Raw genomic sequence first — 26,666 nt, forward strand, 5'->3', positions numbered from 1 at the left:
ATTGTCCTCGAGGAGCACTTTGGGGACCGCAATCTCGCTCTGGAGTACCCAGAGGCCACTGGTATGGGCCTCGATTGGCCACCATATTCTCCGGATCTGAACACATGCGACACCTTTTTGTGGAGCTATATTAAAGACAAGGTGTACAGCAATAACCCCAAAAACCATTGCTGAGCTGAAAACAGCCGTTCAGGAGGTCATCGACAGCATCGATGTTAAGACACTTCAGTGGGTCATGCAGAATTTCGCTATTCGTCTGCGTCACATCATCGTCAATGATGGCAGACATATCGAACATGTCATATCCTAAAACCGAATATCTCTAGTGACGTTTACATGTCGAATAAAGTGTGTGCACGCCGTAGCTTGTTTTCATGTAGTTCAGTAATTGTCACCCTGTATGAAGAAAATCGCAGTGCTTGCGGCTGGCTGCAACCTCACTATAATATCGATGTTTACTGGTCTAATGCGTTCATATTCACACAAGATAAATGTCTGCAAAATTTATTCATACAGCGTACTGTCCCTAAAAACGAACAAGGAAGAAAAACGGTGTCTTTGTCTGGTAAAGGGTGGTGGAACAGAACCCAGTTCTATTGTTTCCATTGGCCGAAACCGTTCAAAGCTGTTCTCTCGTTTTGGCAAAGACACCTCGTTGAAACAGGAACAGACGACGCTTGACTAAATGTCTATGATCAAATATGTGGCTTACACCGACCGTGGAGCAATTTTGCGATGTATGAAAGGCGCGCGCTGCAAAATGACCGATTTCATCAAAAGACTTAATACATTTTTAAAAAATGTTCGAAAGATTCATTGTATCAAAATTATAATAGTACAACGCTTTCTCCCACTGGAGACTTGTAAACTGTTGGAACAGCATCACTGTTGCTTGTATGAAGCGCGACTGACTGGTGACTGATCTGAAACATAACTGTGAAACTTAGATCGTCAGGTGAGACTTATTTGTTGCTTATTTACCCATACACTTCTTCCAGTGTAGAAAGGTGGACTTGTCTGTCTGATAACTGCGTAGGAAAGAGAGACTCTGGCACGGAATCGTTATGTTTTCTAAATGATTTTACAAGGTCGTCACTTGAATGGATCCTATCACTATACTGTATTCTAAATTCAGTGAAAGTGAAGATAAGAGCTAATTAGCAAATAGGCCTCAATTCAAGGAAATAATCATATCGCCCTAGACACTGAGAACTTCCTAATTAATTATGGGAAAGAATCAGTTCAGGAAATGCTTTTAAAAATAAGGTGACAGTCACACAAGTGATCTAGGTTGGCCTAGAAAAGGCTAGATGGGGATCGGATACATAGCGGCTGAATATCAAGAATAACTTCCACGATACATTTATTCTTGTATTAAGATTTTAAAAAAAACACATGAAGAAGCATATTATTAAGAACCGTAACCAATCAAAGAGTGTTGGTACTGAACGCTACTGGAATAACATAGGAAATAAATACACGACTGATGCGGTTATTTGAAAATTGGAAGTACAGTAGGATACGTGGATTACAGACGCACACTATCAGACTAGGCATTCATCGCAGAGAAAGAAGTTACTTATAAGTTCGAGAAAGAACTAAAATCTAAAATGGGTTAGAGAGAAACTAGGCTCGATGGTGGAGTATTCGGACACAAAATTATGCCGAAATTCATAGTAAAAATTACGCGGATTTACAATGACGAATACAGTGAACAGAGGCTACGTTCTGTGAACAGTTCTAAGGTGGGAGCCACCGTAAATCAGTTACCCACGTAGTTATCCACTAAAGAGGAACATCAATTTACTATGCAAATCACGACAAAGACAGATCACGAAATCAAACTATAATGCACGAGAATTTATTTAAAAAGAAAAATTGGTTGGCTACTGAGTGTTTAGAATACCGCGAGGACAATCTCACGAATAAACGCTTGGTACCAGCTATGCAAGTGACGCAAATTAAGCTGAAATCTCCACAAAAAACAGTAGTATTTTAATATGAACGCCGGAATGATAAATAAATATGAAGTTCTCGTAATCAGTTATTACACGTGGCATCGTTTCCCTATATGGCGAATTTATAGGCCACGAAGAACACTCCAATAAATTCCGAAACTCGCGAATTACTATCACTTCCTTCATGGATTATGCTTGTCTGTAATACTTGAAAGCTACTAAGAATGAATTAGAAACTCGGTTAATCTGAACTTACACATTCACAAAATTACTGAGGACGAAAACTAGGTGTTATCTTTGCTATGACTGCCAGGGCAGTGAAGGAGCTCGCTCCGTCCTCAGTGTCCTACGACAGACCACAAGTCGACAAAGACAATAAGCACGTTCTACCTGCAGCAATTCAATAAATCGACGGACCCCCTGTCTCCGGTGTCTCTCTGACCCAGAACAGTTGCCCGTAGCTTTACACACAAAGGTTGGCTAAGTTGCCCCTACATTCAGAGAAACTTACCACAAGCCCAAAGACCCTATAAATATTCACGTAAACGACAAGCACGCTTCCAAGCAGACAACAAGAGGATGGTGTGTGGTGAAACATAGGGCGACGACACAGACACAAGATGATTGCTTTACCATGTCAAATCTTTAATATGGGAAACAACTTATTTATAAAAAAAAAAATTCAAATGTGGTAATATATTGTTGAAATATCATTGTGGCAGCCAGATATAGCATTAAGCTGGTCATCTTTCCCTCAGTTTGAAATTATAGGAGCACTGACACATAAGCGATACTGTTATTTAAAAGTGAGTTCGACCCTGAAACTGAATGAAGCGACTTGTACAGAGACGCTTCAATGCCTCTGCTGATTACAAGGAGTTTTTTTCCTGTACCACCCCTTTAGTTCCCATTGCTAATCCCACTTGTCAATGACACTTATCGCTAAGATACACTACTGGCCATTAAAATTCCGACACCACGAAGATGACGTGCTACAGACGCGAAATTTAACGGACAGGAAGATGCTGTGTTATGCAAATGATTAGCTTTTCAGAGCATTCACACAAGGCTGACTCCGGTGGCGACACCTACAACCTGGTGACATGAGGAAAGTTTCCAACCGATTTCTCATACACAAACAGCAGTTGACCGGCGTTGTCTGGTGAAACGTTGTTGTGATGCCTCGTGTAAGAAGGAGAAAGGCGTACCATCACGTTTCCGACTTAGATAAATGTCGGACTGAAGCCTATCGCGATTGCGGTTTATCGTATCGCGACATTGCTGCTCGTATTCGTCGATATCCAATGACTGTTTGCAGAATATGGAATCGGTGGGTTCAGGAGGGTAATACGGAACGCCTTGCTGGATCCCAACGGCCTCGTTTCACTAGCAATCGAGATGACGGACATTTTATCCGCATGGCTGTGACGGTTCGTGCAGTCACGTGTCGATCCCTGAGTCAACAGATGGGGACGTTTGCAAGACAACAACCATCTGCACGAACTGTTCGACGACGTTTGAAGCAGCATGGACTATCAGCTCGGAGACAATGGCTGCGGTTACCCTTGACGCTGCATCACAGAAAGGAGCGCCTACGATGGTGTACTCAACGACGAACCTGGGTGCACGAATGGTAAAACGTCATTTTTTCGGATGAATCCAGGTTCTGTTTACAGCATCATGATGGTCGCATCTGTGTTTGGAAAACATCGCGGTGAACGCACGTTGGAAGCGTGTATTCGTCATCGCCATACTGGCATATCACCCGGCGTGCCATTGGTTACACGTCTCGGTCACCTCTTGTTCGCATTGACGGCACTTTGAACAGTGGACGTTACATTTCAGATGTGTTACGACCCGTGGCTCTACCTTTCATTCGATCCCTGCGAAACCCTACATTTCAGCAGGATAATACGCGACCGCGTGTTTCTGGGTCTGTACGGGCCTTTCTGGATACGAAAATGTTCGACTGCTGCCCCGGCCAGCACATTCACCAGATCTCTCACCAAATGAAAACGTCTGGTCAATGGTGGCCGAGCAACTGGCTCGTCACAATACGGCAGTCACTACTCTTGATGAACTGTGGTATCGTGTTGAAGCTGCATGGGCAGCTGTACCTGTACGCGCCATCCAAGCTCTGTTTGACTCAATGCCCAGGCGTATCAAGGCCGTTATTAAGGGTACTGATTTGTCAGGATCTATGCACCCAAACTGCGTGAAAATGTAATCACATGTCAGTTCTAGTATAATATATTTGTCCAATGAATACCCGTTTATCATTGCATTTCTCCTTGGTGTAGCACTTTTAATGGCCAGTAGTGTATTAATCCTATCAAGCGAGGCGGCCTAATGGTACAGTAACTGGATCTGTATTCAAAAGTAAAGGAGTTGAAATTCCCGGCCAGGCATCGGTATTTAGATTTGTCACAATTTTCCGACATCCATTAATCCGAGTATGGGTAGTTTCCTTTCCATCCTCCCCATCCAGAGCTTGGAGTCCGTCTCCAACGTCCCCGTCTTCGACGAGATGTTAAATCCAGATCTTCTTTCCCTTTTTTTGAACGTGGGCCCCTAGCCGCCCCCACGGCCTGCTGTGCAGCTCTCCCTGGCTACAGAGTTAGGCCAGGTGCACACTGGGACTCAGCTGAGAACGGCAGGGCAGCGCAGGAAGGCTTTCATGTCTCACGAGTGTAAATATAACAGCGAAAATTGAAGGGCGGGGCAGAGCGGCACACTGCCTCCTTCTGCCTTCGCCGCTTAATGTTCGGGACATAGTCTGCTGCGCGAGCGCGATACCTGCTCCCGCGAGGTGGTGTTTCAAAGTGACGACCTCGAAGTTGAAGATATGGGAAATATTGATAGTTACGAGGAAGTTTCATCTCAGATTGAGGGTCCTGCGGAACTGAACATTTCTCATTAATCAAGCACCCCTGTTTCAAAGAACAACCAAAGAAAGTGAAGCAACTGAGTCTCCAAGCTTGTACAACAGTTCATTGTGCAGAGTGAACAATGAGGCAAAGGAAAGAGAGACTGAACGAAGGTTGAAGACTCAAAATACGCCGGTGGCCTACCATATAATTTCTTCGCGTCGATGTACCAAGAAACTAAAAATAAGCCGCCGAAAGTTCAACATTTCATCCGAGGTAAAATATTTGATGTGATTTCGCAAACTGAGGCATCCCTCCTAAGAACTCACAGTCCTCCATCTCGAGAACTCGAGCCACCTCGGAATTAAGACGCAGCAAGTGTTCATACCCATCGGACTCGTTGTAAGCCAGAGTTACGTCTTTGACACTTCTTTAGAACTCAGTTAACGTGCCTGGATTTTACGCTCAAATCATGAACAGTAACAATAACTTATCTTGCTGAGTTTCCAAAGTAATCTATGCAACTCTTTCTTATTTCGGTAACACGTCGCTCATGAAGCTTTTCGCCACTTACAATTGATTTTTGGTGATTACATTCATCAGAAAATATAATTTCCGCACAATCTTTTGAACCTCGTGCAACTGACTGGCTTAAACAGAAGTAGTTAGTGACCTGTTTATCCGAAAACTTTTCTTGTCAAAGTGAATGCGCCATGAGTATTTCTCCTGTACGAGTATCCGATTCTATATTCTGATTTGTTCCGTTTTGAAGTGTTACATAGCTACATCAGCATGCCATTTTCTTCATCAGAACCCGACTCTGAACTAAGGTTCGTGACTTCTGCCAGCCCTTTACAAGGAAGGTCTGCGTACTGTATCAACAAGGAAAGACAGCGTGACATTGGCTAAACTGCCTCCCAACATGCGCACACACTGTGACGCGAAGTAAGGGTGGTTATAAGTAAATTTTCCCTATTTAACACGTTATAATACGGAAACTATTTACTGTACGAGTATCAAACTTGATAGCATTAATGTCCAGAGTATGGGGTGCATGATTTCCATGCGTCACAGCGCCACCGTCCAACTCCAACTATGGCCACCAGGTGCCGTGGTCAGTCGTCGTAATCCATGGTCTCACACACTTGATCAGTCGCAGTACACTTGTTGACGTGTCAACATGAACTTGGACAAAAGGAGCAGGGCATTACTGGTGAGGCTCTGTTATCAAAACAACAGTAATGCTGCAGCTGCACTTCGAGAACATCAATGGGTGAAAGGATTACGGAAGGGTCCTCTTTCTCCACCTGCTGTGCGGAGCGCGACGAAGAAGTTCGAATCAACTGGAAAGCTCGGCGTCTCTCCGGGAAGAGGCCGACGACCTGTTGCACCACACGTGTTTGATGAAATCGCTGTAGCTATGGCAGACAAGGTTGTGCGCAATTCTCGATCGTCAGGCAGTGCGCCTCCTGTGTCGCGACAGTTGAACGTTCCGGGGTCCACTGTACGGAAGATGCTTCGAACCATTCTCAAATGGGATCCACACAAGATCCATATGGTACAGCAGCTTGCAGCACAGGACACACAGCGACGTGTTGACTTCGCTTTCCACTTTCTCGCAAGGATTGAAGTTGACGAGGACTGGCCCTGGACTATGGACAGACGAAGCTCATTTTTCTCTGACGAGTGAGGTGAACGCACAGAACTACTGAGTGTGGATAGCTTCACTTCCAGTCACTGTGCGTGAAGTTGCAATGTATGGTGAACGTATCACCGTATGGTGTGTCTTCACAGCTACGTTCGTCATCGGCCCATTCTTTTTTGAACAGGCTGGAGCTCAAGGACCAAAGACGTACAGTGTGACTGGTCACCGTTACTGCAGCATGTCATTCCCGCCTCACAGGAGAAAGACGCATTGAACTCAACAGTTTTCATGCAAGATGGGGCTCCACCGCGCATCGCTCGTGAAGTTCACCTATTCTCCGAAACACATTTGGTAAAGATCGAATTATCAGACGATCGCTTCCAAATGCTTGGCCGGCACTGTCACCTGATCTCACTCCCTGTGATTTCTGGTTGTGGGGCTACCTGAAGGAGAGGGTTTACCAGGGGAACATCGATATATGTGCTGAACTGAAGTGCAGCATGTGAAGACAGGTTAGCCAGCATACCTACAGACATGCTTCTTTCTGCTGTGCAGAATGCAATTCTGCGCATTCAGACTCTTCTGGAGACTGACGGACGCCATATTGAGCCCCTTTTGTAGCAGTAATGGTACTGGCATGAAATAGTATGATGTGCCGTAGCAGCACTGAGCCGTGCTCACTCCGAACTATGCGTTTTCTTGAGCTTGGCTGTCTATCTGTGTTCGGTTTCCCGCCGTTGTTGTGGTGATGCCATGGTTCTCCCTCCTTCTACGTGTGGCAGCTGCGATGTGTATCGATATTTGCACCGTGTACTATCTTTGGTCTTGTGCATATAGTTTCCGGCTAGGGGGTCGGCGGGAGTCGCTCAGTTGGTGCGGACCAGGGAGGATCTCCATGTGGTGCAGTCAGCTGGGTCCGCTGGCGGTCCCTGCGTGGTGTCGGAGCATTTATGGAGCTGTCCGATCGCTACGAGCTTCGTGGCTCACCGACCCAGGACGTCAAAGTTGAGTGGTGTGTTAAGTACCCAAGTCACGTCCGTTCATGTTGTGTCGTTCGTTTGGGTGATTCGTTGTTGAGGAGCTTTCCCTGTGAGCAACACCGATTGTTTGTAGAGGTGAAATCGAGCCGCCGTGTGGTGGAGTTAACTATATTGGTGCACTACAATTCAAGTGCACCAGAAGAATTTTCTGCCTTGTGGCAGTTAGTGTTCTGGTTACCTGCCATGGCCACTGACGTAAATTCAGGCAGTGTTCCTTTTCGGTGAAGTTAACTATATTACCTTACTTCAAATTCAAGTGTACCAGCGGAATGTTCTGCCTTGTGGCCGTTAGTATTCCGGTTACCTGCCCTGGCCACTAACGTAATTTCAGGCAGCGTCCTTTACTCACCTGTTGTCGCTGACCAACATGGTGTGTAGTTTTGACAGCTTAATACATATTTCATTGTGGATAATTACGTCCGTAAGAGTTGGTCTTTGGGCTTTTAAGTACCGATTGGGGCCAGCAAGTCGTTTGGTCGGTCGGTCTGTGACTGTCTCTTGGATGGGTTACCGACGGATCAAGTGTAGTTGGGCCCACTACCTGTCTCACCTAAGTGAACATTAATGTTTGGAGGGCGGGCCCACCCCCCACCCCCCTGGAGGCGTCTGAGTGCCCTTTTCTGTACTGTCCTTTTCATGGGTGTTTAATGGTCTGTTAGTAATCTATTATAGCCAATGTTTTAAATCATCATCATCATCATTTAAGACTGATTATGCCTTTCAGCGTTCAGTCTGGAGCATAGCCCCCCTTATACAGTTCCTCCATGATCCCCTATTCAGTGCTAACACTGGTACCTCTTCTGATGTTAAGCCTATTACTTCAAAATCATTCTTAACCGAATCCAGGTACCTTCTCCTCGGTCTGCCCCGACTCCTCCTACCCTCTACTGCTGAATCCATGAGTCTCTTGGGTAACCATGCTTCTCCCATGCGTGTAACATGACCCCACCATCTAAGCCTGTTCGCCCTGACTGCTCCATCTATAGAGTTCATTCCCAGTTTTTCTTTGATTTCCTCATTGTGGACACCCTCCTGCCATTGTTCCCATCTACTAGTACCTGCAATCATCCTAGCTACTTTCATATCCGTAACCTCAACCTTGTTGATAAGGTAACCTGAATCCACCCAGCTTTCGCTCCCATACAACAAAGTTGGTCGAAAGATTGAACGGTGCACAGATAGCTTAGTCTTGGTACTGACTTCCTTCTTGCAGAAGAGAGTAGATCGTAGTTGAGCGCCCACTGCATTAGCTTTGCTACACCTCGCTTCCAGTTCTTTCACTATGTTGCCATCCTGTGAGAATATGCATCCTAAGTACTTGAAACCGTTCACCTGTTCTAACTTTGTTCCTCCTATTTGGCACTCAATCCGTTTATATTTCTTTCCCACTGACATTACTTTCGTTTTGGAGATGCTAATCTTCATACCATAGTCCTTACATTTCTGATCTAGCTCTGAAATATTACTTTGCAAACTTTCAATCGAATCTGCCATCACAACTAAGTCATCCGCATATGCGAGACTGCTTATTTTGTGTTCACATATCTTAATCTCACCCAGCCAGTCTATTGTTTTCGACATATGATCCATAAATAATATGAACAACAGTGGAGACAGGTTGCAGCCTTGTCTTACCCCTGAAACTACTCTGAACCATGAACTCAATTTACCGTCAACTCTAACTGCTGCCTGACTATCCATGTAAAGACCTTTAATTGCTTGCAAAAGTTTGCCTCCTATTCCATAATCTTGCAGAACAGACAATAACTTCCTCCTAGGAACCTGGTCATATGCCTTTTCTAGATCTATAAAGCATAGATACAATTCCCTGTTCCACTCATAACACTTCTCCATTATTTGCCGTAAGCTAAAGATCTGGTCCTGACAACCTCTAAGAGGCCTAAACCCACACTGATTTTCATCCAATTGGTCCTCAACTAATACTCGCACTTTCCTTTCAACAATACCTGAGAAGATTTTACCCACAACGCTGATTAAAGAGATACCTCTGTAGTTGTTACAATCTTTTCTGTTCCCATGTTTAAAGATTGGTGTGATTACTGCTTTTGTCCAGTCTGATGGAACCTGTCCCGACTCCCAGGCCATTTCAATTATCCTTTGTAGCCATTTAAGACCTGACATTCCACTGTATTTGATGAGCTCCGACTTAATGTCATCCACCCCAGCCGCTTTATTGCACTGCAATCTATTGACCATTTTTTCCACTTCTTCAAATGTGATCCTATTTCCATCATCATTCCTATCCCATTCTACCTCGAAATCTGAAACATTACTGATCGCATTTTCACCTACATTGAGCAACTCTTCAAAATACTCCCTCCATCTGCCCAAGGCATCCACAGGATTCACCAGCAGTTTTCCTGACCTGTCCAAAATACTTGTCATTTCATTCTTACCTCCCTTTCAAAGACTGCTAATTACACTCCAGAATGGTTTTCCAGCAGCTTGACCCATAGTCTCCAACCTGTTTCCAAAGTCTTCCCACGATTTCTTCTTGGATGCTGCAATTATCTGTTTGGCTTTGTTTCTTTCTTCAACTTAACTTTCTCTGTCTACCTGGGTTCTGGTATGTAGCCATTTTTGATACGCCTTCTTTTTCCTTTTACAGGCTGCCTTGACTGTATCATTCCACCAAGCTGTTTGCTTCATCCTACTTTTACACACTACTGTTCCAAGACATTCTTTAGCCACTTCTAGTACTGTGTCCCTGTACCTTGTCCATTCCTTTCCCAATGACTGTAATTGACTACATTCAACTAAGTGGTACCTTTCTGAGATCGCTGTTATGTACTTGTGCCTGATTTCCTTATCCTGAAGTTTCTCCACTCTTATCCCCCTACATGTGGACCTGACCTCCTGCACTTTCGGCCTCATAATCCCAATTTCACTGCAGATTAAATACTGATCAGTGTCATCAAAGAATCCCCTGAATACACGTGTGTCCCTCACAGCCTTCCTGAATTCCTGATCTGTTATTATATAGTCAATGACAGATCTCGTTCCCCTGCCTTCCCAGGTATACCGGTGAATGTTATTATGTTTAAAGAAAAAAGAAAAAAAAATATTGTGTTTTATGTAAACCAATTTATGTATTTCAATTGTGGGTCTACTGCCGCTTAAGACATTATTCTTAAATTTAGTTATTGTCGTTGCGTTGCTTTTCATTTAGTGTTCGTTCAGCCATTGAAAATTTAAAGGTTAAGGTATTTTTGAATTTTTGGAAAATCAACTGTGGTCCTTCAGCCGCTTAAAGCCTTATTCTCAAAATTTCCCCTTAGGTGAAGACATTGCGGCCTTCTGCCTTAAAAGATCATGGTAATATATTTTAAAATTTTGAAATTTAATTGTGGCCTTCGGCTGTTCGTATTGCACCTTGATATGTTTGTTCGATCTACTTTTGCCTTGAGGTTTTCCAACTAGCTGTCATATATATATAAGATTTTTTGTTTGGAGGCCTTCAGCCATGAAAGAACTGCATTTTGAAACTCGTAGTTGTAAAGGTTCGGCTATGTGCCGTTTTGATTTAAAGGTGTTATTAAATTGTTACAATAAACGACAGCTTTGAATGAAACTGAACGACATATTATTTGGCGCTTTCCACATTCCTAAACACCTGTTCTGCCCAGCGGGTTTAGCGGACGTATGAAGCACATTAAAAGTGTTTCAATTGAATTGATTCTGCATTATTTCTCTTCCCCGTGTCCCTGACACAAATGCCACCAAGTTTGGTCCTTGTACGACAGTTAGTTTCCGTGTTATAACGTGTTAAGTAGGGAAAGTTTAATTATAACCACCCAGTATTTTCTTCGCTGCCCTGCCCTCCCCTTCGTTGACTGCGTCGCGATGTTCGCCTGGCCTTCGCGCTCTGTTCCAGTGAGCACACAAGCAAAGCGCCATTCGCCACCTGACTCCGTGACTAGGTTCACACGCTGCCTCAGGCTCGGACGTGACGGGCTGCTCGCGGCCGCGTTGTGCTCACCATTTTAGAGGCCACGTCACGGCCGTCCCACATCACGGCGGCAGCCTCCGTCTGCAGGCGAGACACACCGTGTCACAGCTCGTATTACTATCGCGGACACGTCACTCCACAATTAGTTAATGTTCATGGGAAGTCGACATACACTCCCAGTTCTCTCGCTACACCGAAATAACAATTTCACCACCTGAGGACTCTGATATATTCGCACTGGAGGTAATGCGCAACGTCACGTCACGTGATGGTGCAGTTAGAGGAGCGCAACGTCACCGCTACGTTTCGTTTGGATTCGACACTGATGAAACTGGGCCTTCAAATGATTGCTTGGTTCAGTACATATCACTTCTACACTACTGGCCATTAAAATTGCTACACCACGAAGATGACGTGCTACAGACGCGAAATTTAACCGACATGAAGAAGATGCCATGATATGCAAATGATTAGCTTTTCAGAGCATTCACACAAGGTTGGCGCCGGTGGCGACACCTACAACGTGCTGACATGAGGAAAGTTTCCAACCGATTTCTCATACACAAATAGCACTTGACCGGCGTTGCCTGGTGAAACGTTGTTGTGATGCCACGTGTAAGGAGGAGAAATGCGTACCATCACGTTTCCGACTTTGATAAAGGTCGGATTGTAGCCTATAGCGATTGCGGTTTATCGTATCGCGACATTGCTGCTCGCGTCGGTCGATATCCAATGACTGTTAGCAGAATATGGAATCGGTGGGTTCAGGAGGGTAATACGGATGTAGCCTACAGCGATTGCGGTTTATCGTATCGCGACATTGCTGCTCGCGTCGGTCGAGATCCAATGACTGTTAGCAGAATATGGAATCGGTGGGTTCAGGAGGGTAATACGGAACGCCGTGCTGGATCCCAACGGCCTCGTATCACTAGCAATCGAGATGACAGCCATCTTATCCACATGGTTGTAACGGATCGTGCAGCTACGTCTCGATCCCTGAGTCAACAGATGGGGACGTTTGCAAGACAACATCTATCTGCACGAACAGTTCGACGACGTTTCCAGTAGCATGGACTATCAGCTCGGAGACCATGGCTGCGGTTACCCTTGACGCTGCATCAAACATAGGAGCGCCTCCGCTGGTGTACTCAACGACGAACCTGGATGCACGAATGGCAAAACGTCATTTTTTCGGATGAATCCAGGTTCTGTTTACAGCATCATGATGGTCGCATCCGTGTTTGGCGACATCGAGGTGAACGCACGTTGGAAGCGTGTATTCGTCCTCGCCATACTGGCGTATCACTCGGGGTGATGGTATAGGGTGCCATTGATTACACGTCTCGGTCACCTCTTGTTCGCATTGACGGCACTTTGAACAGTGGACGTTACATTTCAGATGTGTTACGACCCGTGGCTCTACCCTTAATTCGATCCCTGCGAAACCCTACATTTCAGCAGGATAACGCACGACCGCATGTTGCAGGTCCTGTACGGGCCTTTCTGGATACAGAAAATGTTCGACTGCTGCCCTGGCTAGCACATTCTCCAGATCTCTCACCAACTGATAAACGGCTGGTCAATGGTGGCCCTGCAACTGGCTCGTCACAATACGCCAGTCACTACTCTTGATGAACTGTGGTATCGTGTTGAAGCTGCATGGGCAGCTGTACCTACCTGTACACGCCATCCAAGCTCTGTTTGACTCATTGCCCAGGCGTATAAAGGCCGTTATTACGGCGAGAGTTGTTTGTTGTGGGTACTGATTTCTCAGGATGTATGCACCCAAATTGCGTAAAATGTAATCACATGTCAGTTCTAGTATAATATATTTGTCCAATGAATACCGGTTTATCATCTGCATTTCTTCTTCGTGTAGCTGTTTTAATGGCCAGTAGTGTATATTTACATATCGCTATCTGATGACTTGTCACCTCAGTATATTTGCTGATTCCAAAATGTCATCGCTTCACTTGTCGTCTTGCAGTGTCTCAACACTTTACAGAGAATGCTACTAGCACAGTATAGTTCGCTGAAGTGTCCGGTGTTTGGTGTGCAGGGCGGTGCGCAGCTCGAGGGAGAGCTCCCGCCGCAGCAGGACCCGCCGGCTCTTCACGCTGTACTCCCTGTACGCGTGGGGCGTGCCCACCGTCATCACCGGCGTCGCCTACTACCTCAGCGCCACCGGCAGGATGTTCGGCCTCGGCCGCGTCTCCTGCTTCATCCAGCGTAAGTGCTAACTCGACCTCCATTCTACTAATGGTTGAAAAAATACTCACACGAACTATTTACAGAAGAATGGAAAAACTGGTAGAAGCCGACCTCGGGGATGATCTTTTTGGATTCGGGAGAAAAGTAGGAACACGCGAGGCAGTACTTACCCTACGACTTCTCTTAGACGGTAGGTTAAGGAAAGGCAAAACTATGTTTAGAGCATTTGCAGACTTAGAGAACGCTTTTGACAATGTTGACTTGAATACTCTCTTTGAAGTTCTGAAGGTAGTAGGCGTAAAATACAGGGAGCGAAAGGATACGTACAATTTGTACAGAAACCAGACGGAAGTTATAAGACTTGACGGTCATGAAAGGGAAACAGTGTTTGAGAAAGGAGTGAGACAAGGTCGTAACCTATCCCCGATGTTATTCAGTCTGTGCATCAAGCAAGCAGCAAAGGAAACCAAAGAAAAATTCGGAGTAGGAAATAATGTCCAGGAAGGAAAAACAAAAACTTTGATGTTTGCCGATGACATTCCAATTTTCAGAGACAGCATAGGACTTGCAAGTTCAGTTGAATGGAATGGACAGTGTCTTGAAAGGAGGGTATATGAAGCTGAGGGAATTAGATTAGGAAACAAGACAAAGTAATGGATGTATTTTGCTATTTGGGCACCAAAATATCTAATGATGGCCGAAGTAGATAGGGCATAAAATGTAGATTGGTAATGGAAAGAAAAGAGTTTCTGAAGAAGAGAAATTTGTTAACATCGAAGATGGATTTAAGTGTTAGGAAGTCTTTTCTGAAAGTATTTGTATGGAATGTAGCCACGTACGGAATTGAAACAACGACGATAAACGGTTTAGACAAGAAGACAATAGGAGCTTCTGAAGTGTAGTGCTACAGGAGAACGCTGAAGATTAGATGGGTAGATTACGTAACTAATGAGGATATACTGAACAGTACAGGACAGAAAAGAAATTTGTGGCGCAACCTGACTGGAAGAAGAGATAAGTTGATGGAACACATTCTGAGACATCAAGGAATCATCAATTTATAGTACTACAGGGAGATGTTGGGGGTAATATCGTAAAGGGAGACCAAGAGATGAATACAGCAATCAGATTCAAAAGGATGTAGGTTGCAGTAGTTATTCGGAGATGAAGAGGCTTGCACAGGAGATGATGTTGATGTCGGTTTGTGGGGCCCTCAACATCGTGGTCATCAGCGCCCGTACAAGTTCCAAATCTTTCCATTTCCAGTCTCGGCACTTCCAGAATGATGGTGAGATGATGAGGGTATCACAAACACCCAGTCCCCGGGCGAAGAAACAGAAATTGCACAAGAGAGTGAGTAGCATGTAGAACTGCATCAAACCAGTCTTCGGAATGAGGAGAACAACAACATTCTATTCCTCTCAACAAGTCAACAACTACGCTTTTTTTCGACTCTAAATGTGCATCAAATGGCATTTCAGCTATTGAAAAAGCTTTTATACTTGTAATCCATTCAACTCGTAGAAATGTCGCCTTGGATGGCAGGTACTGTCGCTTCCATGCTTACGAGCAATTGAATAAGATTTTTGAAGTTTTTCTCGAGAGAGCCCACTGCCCGACAGTGGAACGAATGGTTTGGCGTGTCACGAGACGGGAACGAAGTATCTTAACACTGTGACAGCCTCTTGCAGAATGGGCCTGACACACGGTATCAGCTGAACTCGTTCTGTCCAGACTGAGGGTACCCACCGCATGGGGCACTTCATCTTTGACGTTGTGCAGCCAATGGGTGTACTGTGTAAGCTTCTCTCTCTCTCCTCTTTTTTGAGACATGATTAGTTTGATGGGCGGTCGGCCACGAATTTCTCCCCTGCGCTAGTCTCTTTATGTGTAGTATTTGCACCCTACGACCTTAATTATTTGCTACGTGTATTCCAATCTCTGTCTTCCTCTAGAGTTTTTATCCTCTGCCGCTTCCTCTGTTACCATGGAAGTTATTCCCTGATGTCTTATCAGATGTCTTATTATGCTGACCCTTCTGCTTTTCAGTGTTTTCCATTCGTTCCTCTCTTCACCGATTTTGCGGAGAACCTCCTCAGTCTTGACCGTGTAAGTCCATCTAATCTTCAACATTCCTCTGTAGCACCACATTTCAAACGCTTCGATCCTCTTCTGCCCGGTTTTCCCACTGTCCATTATTCACAACCATACAACGCCGAGTTCCAAACTTATATTCTCAGAAATTTCCATCCCAAATTAAGGCCTATGTTTGATATGAGTAGACTTCTTTTAGCCATGTGGTTGCCTGCCTTTTATGTCCTCCTTAATTCGTCTTTGCCGGCCACGGTGGCCGTGCGGTTCTAGGCGCTTCAGTCCGGAACCGCGCGACTGCTACGGTCGCAGGTTTGAATCCTGTCTCGGGTATGGATATGTGTGATGTCCTTAGGTTAGTTAGGTTTAAGTAGGGGACTGATGACCTCAGAAGTTAAGTCCCATAGTGCTCAGAGCCATTTGAACCATTTGACCCCCCTGCGGCTCCGGGGGTTAGAATAGGCCGGAGGTATTCCTGCCTGTCGTAAGAGGCGACTAAAAGGAGTCCCTCCCCCTCAAGGGGGTAGTTTGCGCCTGCGTCCGGAGATGGACGGTTCCACGAATTATATTTGTGGTCATTTTGGTTTTTCTCTTATTCTTGTTTCTTCCTTCCTTTGTTTGGTTCCTTTCTTTGTCCTTCTCCCTCTCACTGTCTTCCTTGCTTTTTACCCTGCCTTCTATTCCTTGCCTTCTACTCCTTGCCTTCTACTACTTCCCTTCTACTCCTTGCCTTCTGCTTCTTGCCTTCTTGCCTTCTACTCCTTGCCTTCTACTCCACCCTCTGGTCTCCGCCTCGGCGTTTGAAACAGTCTGTCCTTTCTCTCCCTCTCTCCCTTTTTTTCCCCCTCTTCTTCTCTCCTCCCTGTGCGTGCCTGAAGGCCGACCCACGCGTTCGCACATGTAGCCGGTGACGGGGTAACGCGTAATTCCCCGCCCTGGGTAGACAAGTAAGGCACGCACATACCCTCTGGTAAAAGCCAGGCCCAGGGAGGGGTGATTGCCTGAGCTGACACCTTCCGACCATGCCGATTGGTCCCTCCGTCCTTTTCTCGGGAGGTGTGACCTGAGATGTAAACATTCACCTAAGGCCCTCTGAGAGGGTCCCCACAAGGAAGGAGCGCGCCATCGGAGACGCTGGCAATCATAGGGGATTCCTCCGCAATGGATTTCTCTTCTTCTTCTCTCTCGACTTCTGCCCAAAAACGGAAACTTGACCAGCCACCAGTGACAAAAGTACTACCGCCTGCCCCAAGGTTCCTCGTAGTTTCTAGATCTGTTGACGGAAAGGAGTTTTCATCTGTCAACCCTTTCGTTATTCAGAAGGTCGTAGATGCCATAGCCGGATCTGTCAAGTCTTGTACCAGGATGCGTAACGGTACCTTGTTGTTAGAAACTGAGAGCGCCTTTCAGGCACAAAAACTGCTTCGTGCCACACTCCTGTACACGTTCCCTGTCCGGGTGGAGGCTCACCGCACTTTGAATTCGTCTCGTGGAGTGGTATATACTAGATCACTCGACGGATTGACTGACGAGGAGATTCAGTCTTTCCTCGCTGAGCAGGGCGTGACGGCTGTCCATAGGGTCATGAAAAAGGTCAACAATGACCTTGTATCGACCCGGACACTTTTCTTGACCTTTGATAGTGTTTAGCTGCCGTCGCGCATCAAAGCGGGCTATGAGGTTATTTCTGTTCGCCCCTATGTCCCGACACCTACGCGCTGCTACCAGTGTCAGCGTTTTAATCACACTCGCCAGTCTTGTTCTAATGCGGCTAAATGTGTCACTTGTGGCAGGGACGCCCATGAGGGTGACTGTCCACCTCCGTCTCCTCGTTGCGTGAACTGTCAGGGTGACCATGCAGAGCGTCCTCCCGCGACTGTCCCATCAACAAGGATGAACGCTGCATACAGGAAATTCGGGTCAAAGTGAAAGTGTCCACCTCGGCTGCTTGCAAGCTATTTGCTAGTAGGAAGCCCACGCTGCTCCCAGCGGGGAAATACAGTACTGTCCTCGCCTCTCCTCGGACTACCATGGAGGTGTCGACGCAGACATGCGATCTTACCTTTAGCACTACGGTCGTCCGTTCGGCCAGTGCTAAGATCGCCCGGTCAACGTCTCCTCTTTCTCCCGTCACCCCTAAGACACAAGCACCTTCATCAGCTTCTGCCAAGACTAAGACCCAGAAGTCAGATGCACGGACCTTCAAGAAGGAACCGTCCCGTGCAGACTTCCTACGTACCTCGAACTCCCAGCCATCGACCAGTACTTTGACTAAACGACCTTCCAAGAAGGCTCATAGGAAGCACAGTTCTCCTTCTCCGCCACGGCGCGTTTCTTCTCCTGCGCCACCCAGCGGTTGCCGCCCCAGGCCGTCATCCGTTTCGCCTGGCCGCACCGTTGGTAGCCGAACATCTGGCCGTTCACCGGTGGAGGAAGCTCCCCCTCCCGGCCATCTTAACAAGATGGCCGACGAACCTATTGAACAAACGGACGATGACTCTCCGCCTATTGATAGCGGCGGCAGTGCTCGCTCGAAGCCAGGCCCTCAGCGGCCTTCGAGGTGACCCCTTCTTGCTTCTCCTTTTTCTTTTTCTTCTCACGATGGCACTTCTTCATTGGAATATTCGCGGCATTCGCTCCAACCGAGAGGACTTAAAGTTGCTGCTACGCTTGCACTGTCCGCTCGTCGTAGCTCTCCAGGAAACGAAGCTACGCCCATGCGATCAAATTGACTTGGCACACTATGCCTCTGTGCGTTTTGACCTACCTCCTGTGGCAGGTATTCCGGCTCATGGAGGGGTTATGTTGCTGGTCCGGGATGATATTTACTACGATCCCATCACATTGCACACCGACCTGCAGGCAGTTGCCGTCCGAATTACTCTCCCCACTTTTACATTTTCCATTTGTACCATTTACACTCCATCGTCGTCTGCCGTTACCAGGGCAGACATGATGCAAATTATTGCTCAGCTACCTGCACCATTTTTGTTGACTGGAGACTTCAATGCCCACCATCCCCTTTGGGGCTCTCCAGCATCCTACCCGAGAGGCTCGATATTAGCAGACCTTTTCAACCACCTGAATCTTGTCTGCCTCAATACTGGCGCCCCTACTTTTCTTTCGGACACAACCCATACCTATTCCTATTTAGACCTCTCTATATGTACTACCCAACTTGCACGCCGGTTTGAGTGGTACGCACTTTCTGATACGTATTCGAGCGACCACTTCCCTTGTGTTATCCATCTCCTGCATCATACCCCCTCTCCGTGCTCAACTAGTTGGAACATCTCCAAAGCAGACTGGGGGCTCTTCTCTTCCAGGGCGACCTTTCAAGATCAAACCTTCGCAAGCTGCGATAGTCAGGTCGCACACCTCACGGAAGTCATTCTCACTGCTGCTGAATATTCCATCCCTCACACTACTTCTTCTCCACGTCGCGTACCAGTCCCTTGGTGGACCGCAGCATGTAGAGACGCTTTACGTGCTCGTCGACGTGCTTTACGCACCTTTAAACGCCACCCTACGATGGCGAATTGTATCAATTATAAACGATTACGTGCGCAGTGTCGTCGTGTTATCAAAGAAAGCAAGAAAGCCAGCTGGGCTGCTTTGACATGCGCCTTCAACAGTTTTACTCCTTCTTCTGTTGTCTGGGGTAGCCTGCGCCGGCTATCTGGCACTAAGGTCCACTCACCAGTTTCTGGCTTGACGGTCGCAAATGACATCCTTGTGGCCCCTGAGGATGTCTCCAATGCCTTCGGCCGCTTTTTCGCAGAGGTTTCGAGCTCCGCTCATTACCACCCTGCCTTCCTCCCCCGAAAACAGGCAGAGGAGGCAAGGCCACCTAACTTCCGCCCCTCGAATCGTGAAAGTTATAATGCCCCATTCACCATGCAGGAACTCGAAAATGCACTTGCCCGGTAACGGTCCTCCGCCCCAGGGCCTGATTCTATTCATATTCAGATGCTGAAGATCCTTTCTCCTGCGGGTAAAGGTTTTCTTCTTCGTACTTATAATCGCATCTGGATTGAGGGTCATGTTCCCACATGCTGGGGCGAATCTATTGTTGTCCCGATTCCTAAGACGGGAAAGGACAAGCACTTGCCTTCCAGTTATCGACCGATCTCCCTTACCAGCTGTGTCTGTAAGGTGATGGAACGAATGGTTAATTCTCGTTTGGTTTGGCTGCTCGAATCTCGACGCCTACTTACCAATGTACAATGTGGATTTCGTAGGCGCCGCTCTGCTGTTGACCATCTGGTTACCTTGTCGACCTTCATTATGAATAACTTCTTGCGGAAGCGCCAGACAGTGGCTGTGTTCTTTGATTTGGAGAAGGCTTACGACACCTGTTGGAGGGCGGGCATTCTCCGCACCATGCGTACATGGGGCCTTCGCGGTCGCCTCCCTCTTTTTATTCGTGCCTTTTTAATGGATCGACAGTTCAGGGTACGTGTGGGTTCTGTCCTGTCCGACGCCTTTCGCCAGGAGAATGGGGTGCCACATGGCTCAGTTTTGAGCGACGCTCTCTTCGCCATAGCGATCAATCCAGTAATGGATTGCCTCCCAGCTGATGTACACTCCTGGAAATGGAAAAAAGAACACATTGACACCGGTGTGTCAGACCCACCATACTTGCTCCGGACACTGCGAGAGGGCTGTACAAGCAATGATCACACGCACGGCACAGCGGACACACCAGGAACCGCGGTGTTGGCCGTCCAATGGCGCTAGCTGCGCAGCATTTGTGCACCGCCGCCGTCAGTGTCAGCCAGTTTGCCGTGGCATACGGAGCTCCATCGCAGTCTTTAACACTGGTAGCATGCCGCGACAGCGTGGACGTGAACCGTATGTGCAGTTGACGGACTTTGAGCGAGGGCGTATAGTGGGCATGCGGGAGGCCGGGTGGACGTACCGCCGAATTGCTCAACACGTGGGGCGTGAGGTCTCCACAGTACATCGATGTTGTCGCCAGTGGTCGGCGGAAGGTGCACGTGCCCGTCGACCTGGGACCGGACCGCAGCGACGCACGGATGCACGCCAAGACCGTAGGATCCTACGCAGTGCCGTAGGGGACCGCACCGCCACTTCCCAGCAAATTAGGGACACTGTTGCTCCTGGGGTATCGGCGAGGACCATTCGCAACCGTCTCCATGAAGCTGGGCTACGGTCCCGCACACCGTTAGGCCGTCTTCCGCTCACGCCCCAACATCGTGCAGCCCGCCTCCAGTGGTGTCGCGACAGGCGTGAATGGAGGGACGAATGGAGTCGTGTCGTCTTCAGCGATGAGAGTCGCTTCTGCCTTGGTGCCAATGATGGTCGTATGCGTGTTTGGCGCCGTGCAGGTGAGCGCCACAATCAGGACTGCATACGACCGAGCACACAGGGCCAACACCCGGCATCATGGTGTGGGGAGCGATCTCCTACACTGGCCGTACACCACTGGTGATCGTCGAGGGGACACTGAATAGTGCACGGTACATCCAAACCGTCATCGAACCCATCGTTCTACCATTCCTAGACCGGCAAGGGAACTTGCTGTTCCAACAGGACAATGCACGTCCGCATGTATCCCGTGCCACCCAACGTGCTCTAGAAGGTGTAAGTCAACTACCCTGGCCAGCAAGATCTCCGGATCTGTCCCCCATTGAGCATGTTTGGGACTGGATGAAGCGTCGTCTCACGCGGTCTGCACGTCCAGCACGAACGCTGGTCCAACTGAGGCACCAGGTGGAAATGGCATGGCAAGCCGTTCCACAGGACTACATCCAGCATCTCTACGATCGTCTCCATGGGAGAATAGCAGCCTGCATTGCTGCGAAAGGTGGATATACACTGTACTAGTGCCGACATTGTGCATGCTCTGTTGCCTGTGTCTATGTGCCTGTGGTTCTGTCAGTGTGATCATGTGATGTATCTGACCCCAGGAATGTGTCAATAAAGTTTCCCCTTCCTGGGACAATGAATTCACGGTGTTCTTATTTCAATTTCCAGGAGTGTATTAGGCTCCCTTGTCGTGGACGATTTTACCATCTATTGCAGCGTGCAGCGTACATGTTTCCTGGATCGCTGTCTTCAGTGTTGTCTTGACGGTCTTTACTCGTGGAGTGTCGCCAATGGCTTCCGTTTTTCTGCCGAGAAGACGGTCTGTATTAACTTCTGGCGCTACAAAGAGTTTCTCCCACCGCCCTTACGATTCGGCCCCGTTGCTCTGCCATTCGTGGAGACAACAAAATTTTTCGGTCTTACATTTGACAGGAAACTTAGCTGGTCTCCACATGTGTCATATTTGGCTGCCCGTTGTACCCGTTCTCTAAATGTCCTCCGTGTCTCAGCGGTATGTCGTGAGGAGCGGATCGAACCGTCCTACTTCGCCTACATCGGTCGATCGTCCGCTCAAAGCTGGATTATGGGAGCTTTGTATACTCCTTTGCACGGCCGTCCATCTTACGCCGCCTCAACTCTATACAACATCGGGGGTTACATCTTTCGATCGGAGCGTTCTATACTAGTCCTGTCGAGAGTCTTCATGCTGAAGCCGGTGAATTGCCACTACCCTACCGGCGCGATATACTGCTTTGTCGGTATGCCTGTCGGCTATTGTCAATACCAGACCACCCGTCTTATCGTTCCTTTTTTGACGACTCTCTCGACTGTCAAACCGGGTTGTATGTATCTGCCCTGCTACCCCCTGGAGTTCGCTTTCGTCGCCTCCTTCAGCACCTTGATTTTTCACTCCCTGCAACCTTTCGAGTGGGCGAGAGCAAAACGCCACCTTAGCGCCAGGCTCAGGTTCGCGTTACCCCAACTTCGGTATATCGCTCCCGCTTTATCGAACTTCGTTCGAAGTTCATTCATATGATCTTCATTTATACAGATGGCTCTAAGACCAATGACGGTGTCGGGTGTTCTTTTATTGTCGGGGCACACAGTTTCAAATACAGGCTCCATGGCCTTTGTTCGGTCTTCACCGCTGAGCCATTTGCCCTCTACCAGGCTGTTCTTTACATCTGCCGCCACCGACATTCTGCTTATGTCATCTGCTCTGATTCCCTGAGCGCCATCCAGAGGCTCAGTGATCCGTATCCGGTTCACCCTTTCGTGCACCGGATCCAATGCTCTCTTCAGCAGCTGGCGGACGACGGTTCTCCTGTTACCTTTATGTGGGTTCCTGGCCATGTCGGTATCCCTGGGAACGAAGCTGCAGATGCCGCGGCCAAGGCTGCGGTCCTCCAGCCTCGGACAGCTTCTTGTTGTGTCCCTTCATCTGATTGTAGGAGGGTCATTTGTCAGCGCATTTTATCGCTGTGGCATGCCGATTGGACTACTCTTACGGACAACAAACTTCGGGCCTTGAAACCTCTTCCCACGGCTTGGACGACCTCTTCACGCCCATCTCGGCGGGAGGAGGTCGTTTTGGCCCGGTTACGAATTGGACACCGCCGGTTCAGCCATCGCCATCTGCTGACGGCTGCGCCGGCGCCGTTCTGCCCATGTGGGCAATTGCTGACGGTACGCCACATTTTAACGTCCTGTCCGAATTTTAATACACTGTGCGTTGATCTTGGCCTGGCGTGTATTGTGGATGCCATTTTAGCGGATGACCCAGGAGCAGCTGCTCGCGTTCTTCGTTTTATCCACTTGACAAACCTGTCTAAGGACATTTGATTATGCTGTTCTTTTTTAATCCTTTGCCTGTTATTATATCTTTTATAGTGTTGACCCTTTTAGTTGCTGTTTTAACCTTGTGCTTCGCAGTGCATTCCTAACTTAGTCTGGGCGCTAATGACCATTGTAGTTGTGCGCCCTAAAACCACAAAAAAAAAAATGAATCATTTGAAGCCATTCGTCTGTCATGGGTTATTTTGCTACATGTCTACTTCGTGATCACCAATTTTGATGTTAAGTTTCTCTCTATTCTTATTTATGCTACTTCTCATTACCTTTGTCTTTTTCCGGTTTACTATCAATCCGTAAACTCTATTCATTCCATCCAGCATATCCTGTAATTCTCCTTTACGTTCACTGAGGATAGCAACGTCATCAGCGAATGTTATCGCTGATATCTTTTCACTCCGACTTTTAATTTCACTTTTGAACCTTTCTTTTATTTCCTTTACAACAGCAGGAGCGAAAGACTGCATCCCTGTCTTACTCCCTTTTTAATCCGAACACTTCTTTCTTGGTCTTTCAGGCCTATTATTCTCTCTTGGTTCTTGTGCATTCATGTTGTATACCACTCATCTTTCCTTTTTGCAGTGAAATCTGAGATATGCAAAAAATCTCAGGAGATGAACTCCACTTTACCACGAGTTCTGTAACAACATAACCCATTCCCAGATCTTAGTTACCAAGAGTGTAGGAAGAGGGAGCGGAGAAAGAACAGGTCAAGGAAGGGGACGAGGAAGACTGAAAAATGCACATCACAATGGTACAGCATCACGAGTGTTGCCCAGGAAAGACATTCTTCAATAGGTACCAAAGAAAGAAATGATTATGATTCTATAGACAATGACTGTGCGAGGATTGTAGAAAGTGACTATGAATAATCTTTCGCTATGTGTTGAACCACACCAGTATACACTGATGGATAAAAAATCACAACATCAAGAAGGAGTTGTGCGACAGAAAAGAAAGATAGTAAGCTACTTTCTACATCTGAAACATGATGCCTATTCAAATTTCGCACCAACTGCATAAGAGTGGCGCTAGTAGCCCCACTATGAGGACGCAAATAGGTTTGCCATAAATTCACACTGCAACGGCCGTGAACTTTAGTTACCTTTGTGAATGGATATGGTGAGTTGATGTTAGCCAAGAGTGCCTTTAGGGTGACAAAGACACCATTATCAACATGTCACTGAGCTTGAATGAGATCACATAATAGGGCTACAACAAGCTGTATGTTCCTTCTCCGATACTGAAGAAAGACTTGACAAAAATGTAGCCACTGTACACGATTGCTGGCCGCGGTGGTCACAAGGATGTACTTTCGCAAGAAGACCGGGCTCTGAATGGCTACCTGGCACTACCGAGAGGGAACACCATCGTATTCGGCGTATGGCTCTAGCGCATCGTACTGCAACTGCAGCAACAATTTGGGCAGCAGTCGGTACCACAGTGACGCAACGAACTGTTACAAATCGGTTACTTGAAGGACAACCCTGAAACAGACGCCTGTAGTGTGATTTCAGGGGTGCGAAGCGAGATCTCATTGTAAGGCAGGGTGGAGGTCTGTTGTGTTTTCTGATGAAAGCTGGTTCTGCCTCGGTGCCAGTGATGGTCGTGTATTGGTTAGGAGAAAGCCAGTTGAGGGCCTGCAGCCAATCTGTCTACATGCTAGACACACTGGACCGACCGCTGGAGTTATGGTCTGAGGAGCGGTTTCCTATGATAACAGAAGCACTCTCGTTGCTATCCCATTCACCCTGGCTGCAAATTTATACGTCAGTCTGGTGATTCGACCTGGTGTGCGGTGAACCAAGAACAGCATTCCAGGGTATGTTCTCCAAAAGGGTAACGCTCGCTCGTATACCGCCGTTGTGACCCAACATGCTCTACAGAATGTCGACATGTTGCCTTGGCCTGCTCGATCACCAGATTTGTCTCCAATCGTGAGCGTATGGGGCATCATCGGACGACAACTCCAGCGTCATCCACAAACAGCGTTAACCGTTCCTGTATTGACGTACCAAGTGCAACAGACATGGAATTCCATGCCATCAGCTGACATCCGGCTCCTGGACAACACAAAGCGTGCTCGTTTGCGTGCTTGCATTCAACGTTCTGGCGGTTACACCGCTTATTAAGGCACCAGCATTTCACATTTGTAATGGTTTATCTCGCGCTTATACACTCCTGGAAATTGAAATAAGAACACCGTGAATTCATTGTCCCAGGAAGGGGAAACTTTATTGACACATTCCTGGGGTCAGATACATCACATGATCACACTGACAGAACCACAGGCACATAGACACAGGCAACAGAGCATGCACAATGTCGGCACTAGTACAGTGTATATCCACCTTTCGCAGCAATGCAGGCTGCTATTCTCCCATGGAGACGATCGTAGAGATGCTGGATGTAGTCCTGTGGAACGGCTTGCCATGCCATTTCCACCTGGCGCCTCAGTTGGACCAGCGTTCGTGCTGGACGTGCAGACCGCGTGAGACGACGCTTCATCCAGTCCCAAACATGCTCAATGGGGGACAGATCCGGAGACCTTGCTGGCCAGGGTAGTTGACTTACACCTTCTAGAGCACGTTGGGTGGCACGGGATACATGCGGACGTGCATTGTCCTGTTGGAACAGCAAGTTCCCTTGCCGGTCTAGGAATGGTAGAACGATGGGTTCGATGACGGTTTGGATGTACCGTGCACTATTCAGTGTCCCCTCGACGATCACCAGTGGTGTACGGCCAGTGTAGGAGATCGCTCCCCACATCATGATGCCGGGTGTTGGCCCTGTGTGCCTCGGTCGTATGCAGTCGTGATTGTGGCGCTCACCTGCACGGCGCCAAACACGCATACGACCATCATTGGCACCAAGGCAGAAGCGACTCTCATCGCTGAAGACGACACGTCTCCATTCGTCCCTCCATTCACGCCTGTCGCGACACCACTGGAGGCGGGCTGCACGATGTTGGGGCGTGAGCGGAAGACGGCCTAACGGTGTGCGGGACCGTAGCCCAGCTTCATGGAGACGGTTGCGAATGGTCCTCGCCGATACCCCAGGAGCAACAGTGTCCCTAATTTGCTGGGAAGTGGCGGTGCGGTCCCCTACGGTACTGCGTAGGATCCTACGGTCTTGGCGTGCATCCGTGCGTCGCTGCGGTCCGGTCCCAGGTCGACGGGCACGTGCACCTTCCGCCGACCA

At 47.7% G+C, this 26,666-nt stretch overlaps 1 protein-coding gene across 1 annotated transcript in view; it reads left to right on the top strand.

Annotated features, from left to right (window-relative positions):
• The window catches only part of LOC126160040 (G-protein coupled receptor Mth-like), a 653,909-nt gene that overhangs the window by 509,404 nt on the left and 117,839 nt on the right, over positions 1-26,666 (top strand). Inside the window, exon 5 of the mRNA XM_049916850.1 lies at positions 13,540-13,709. Within this exon, the coding sequence (XP_049772807.1) occupies positions 13,540-13,709 (170 nt within the window). The remainder of the gene's footprint in view (positions 1-13,539; positions 13,710-26,666) is intronic.

The sequence above is a fragment of the Schistocerca cancellata genome, chromosome 2 (genome assembly GCF_023864275.1).
Source record: "Schistocerca cancellata isolate TAMUIC-IGC-003103 chromosome 2, iqSchCanc2.1, whole genome shotgun sequence".
NCBI classification, from domain to species: Eukaryota; Metazoa; Arthropoda; class Insecta; order Orthoptera; family Acrididae; genus Schistocerca; species Schistocerca cancellata.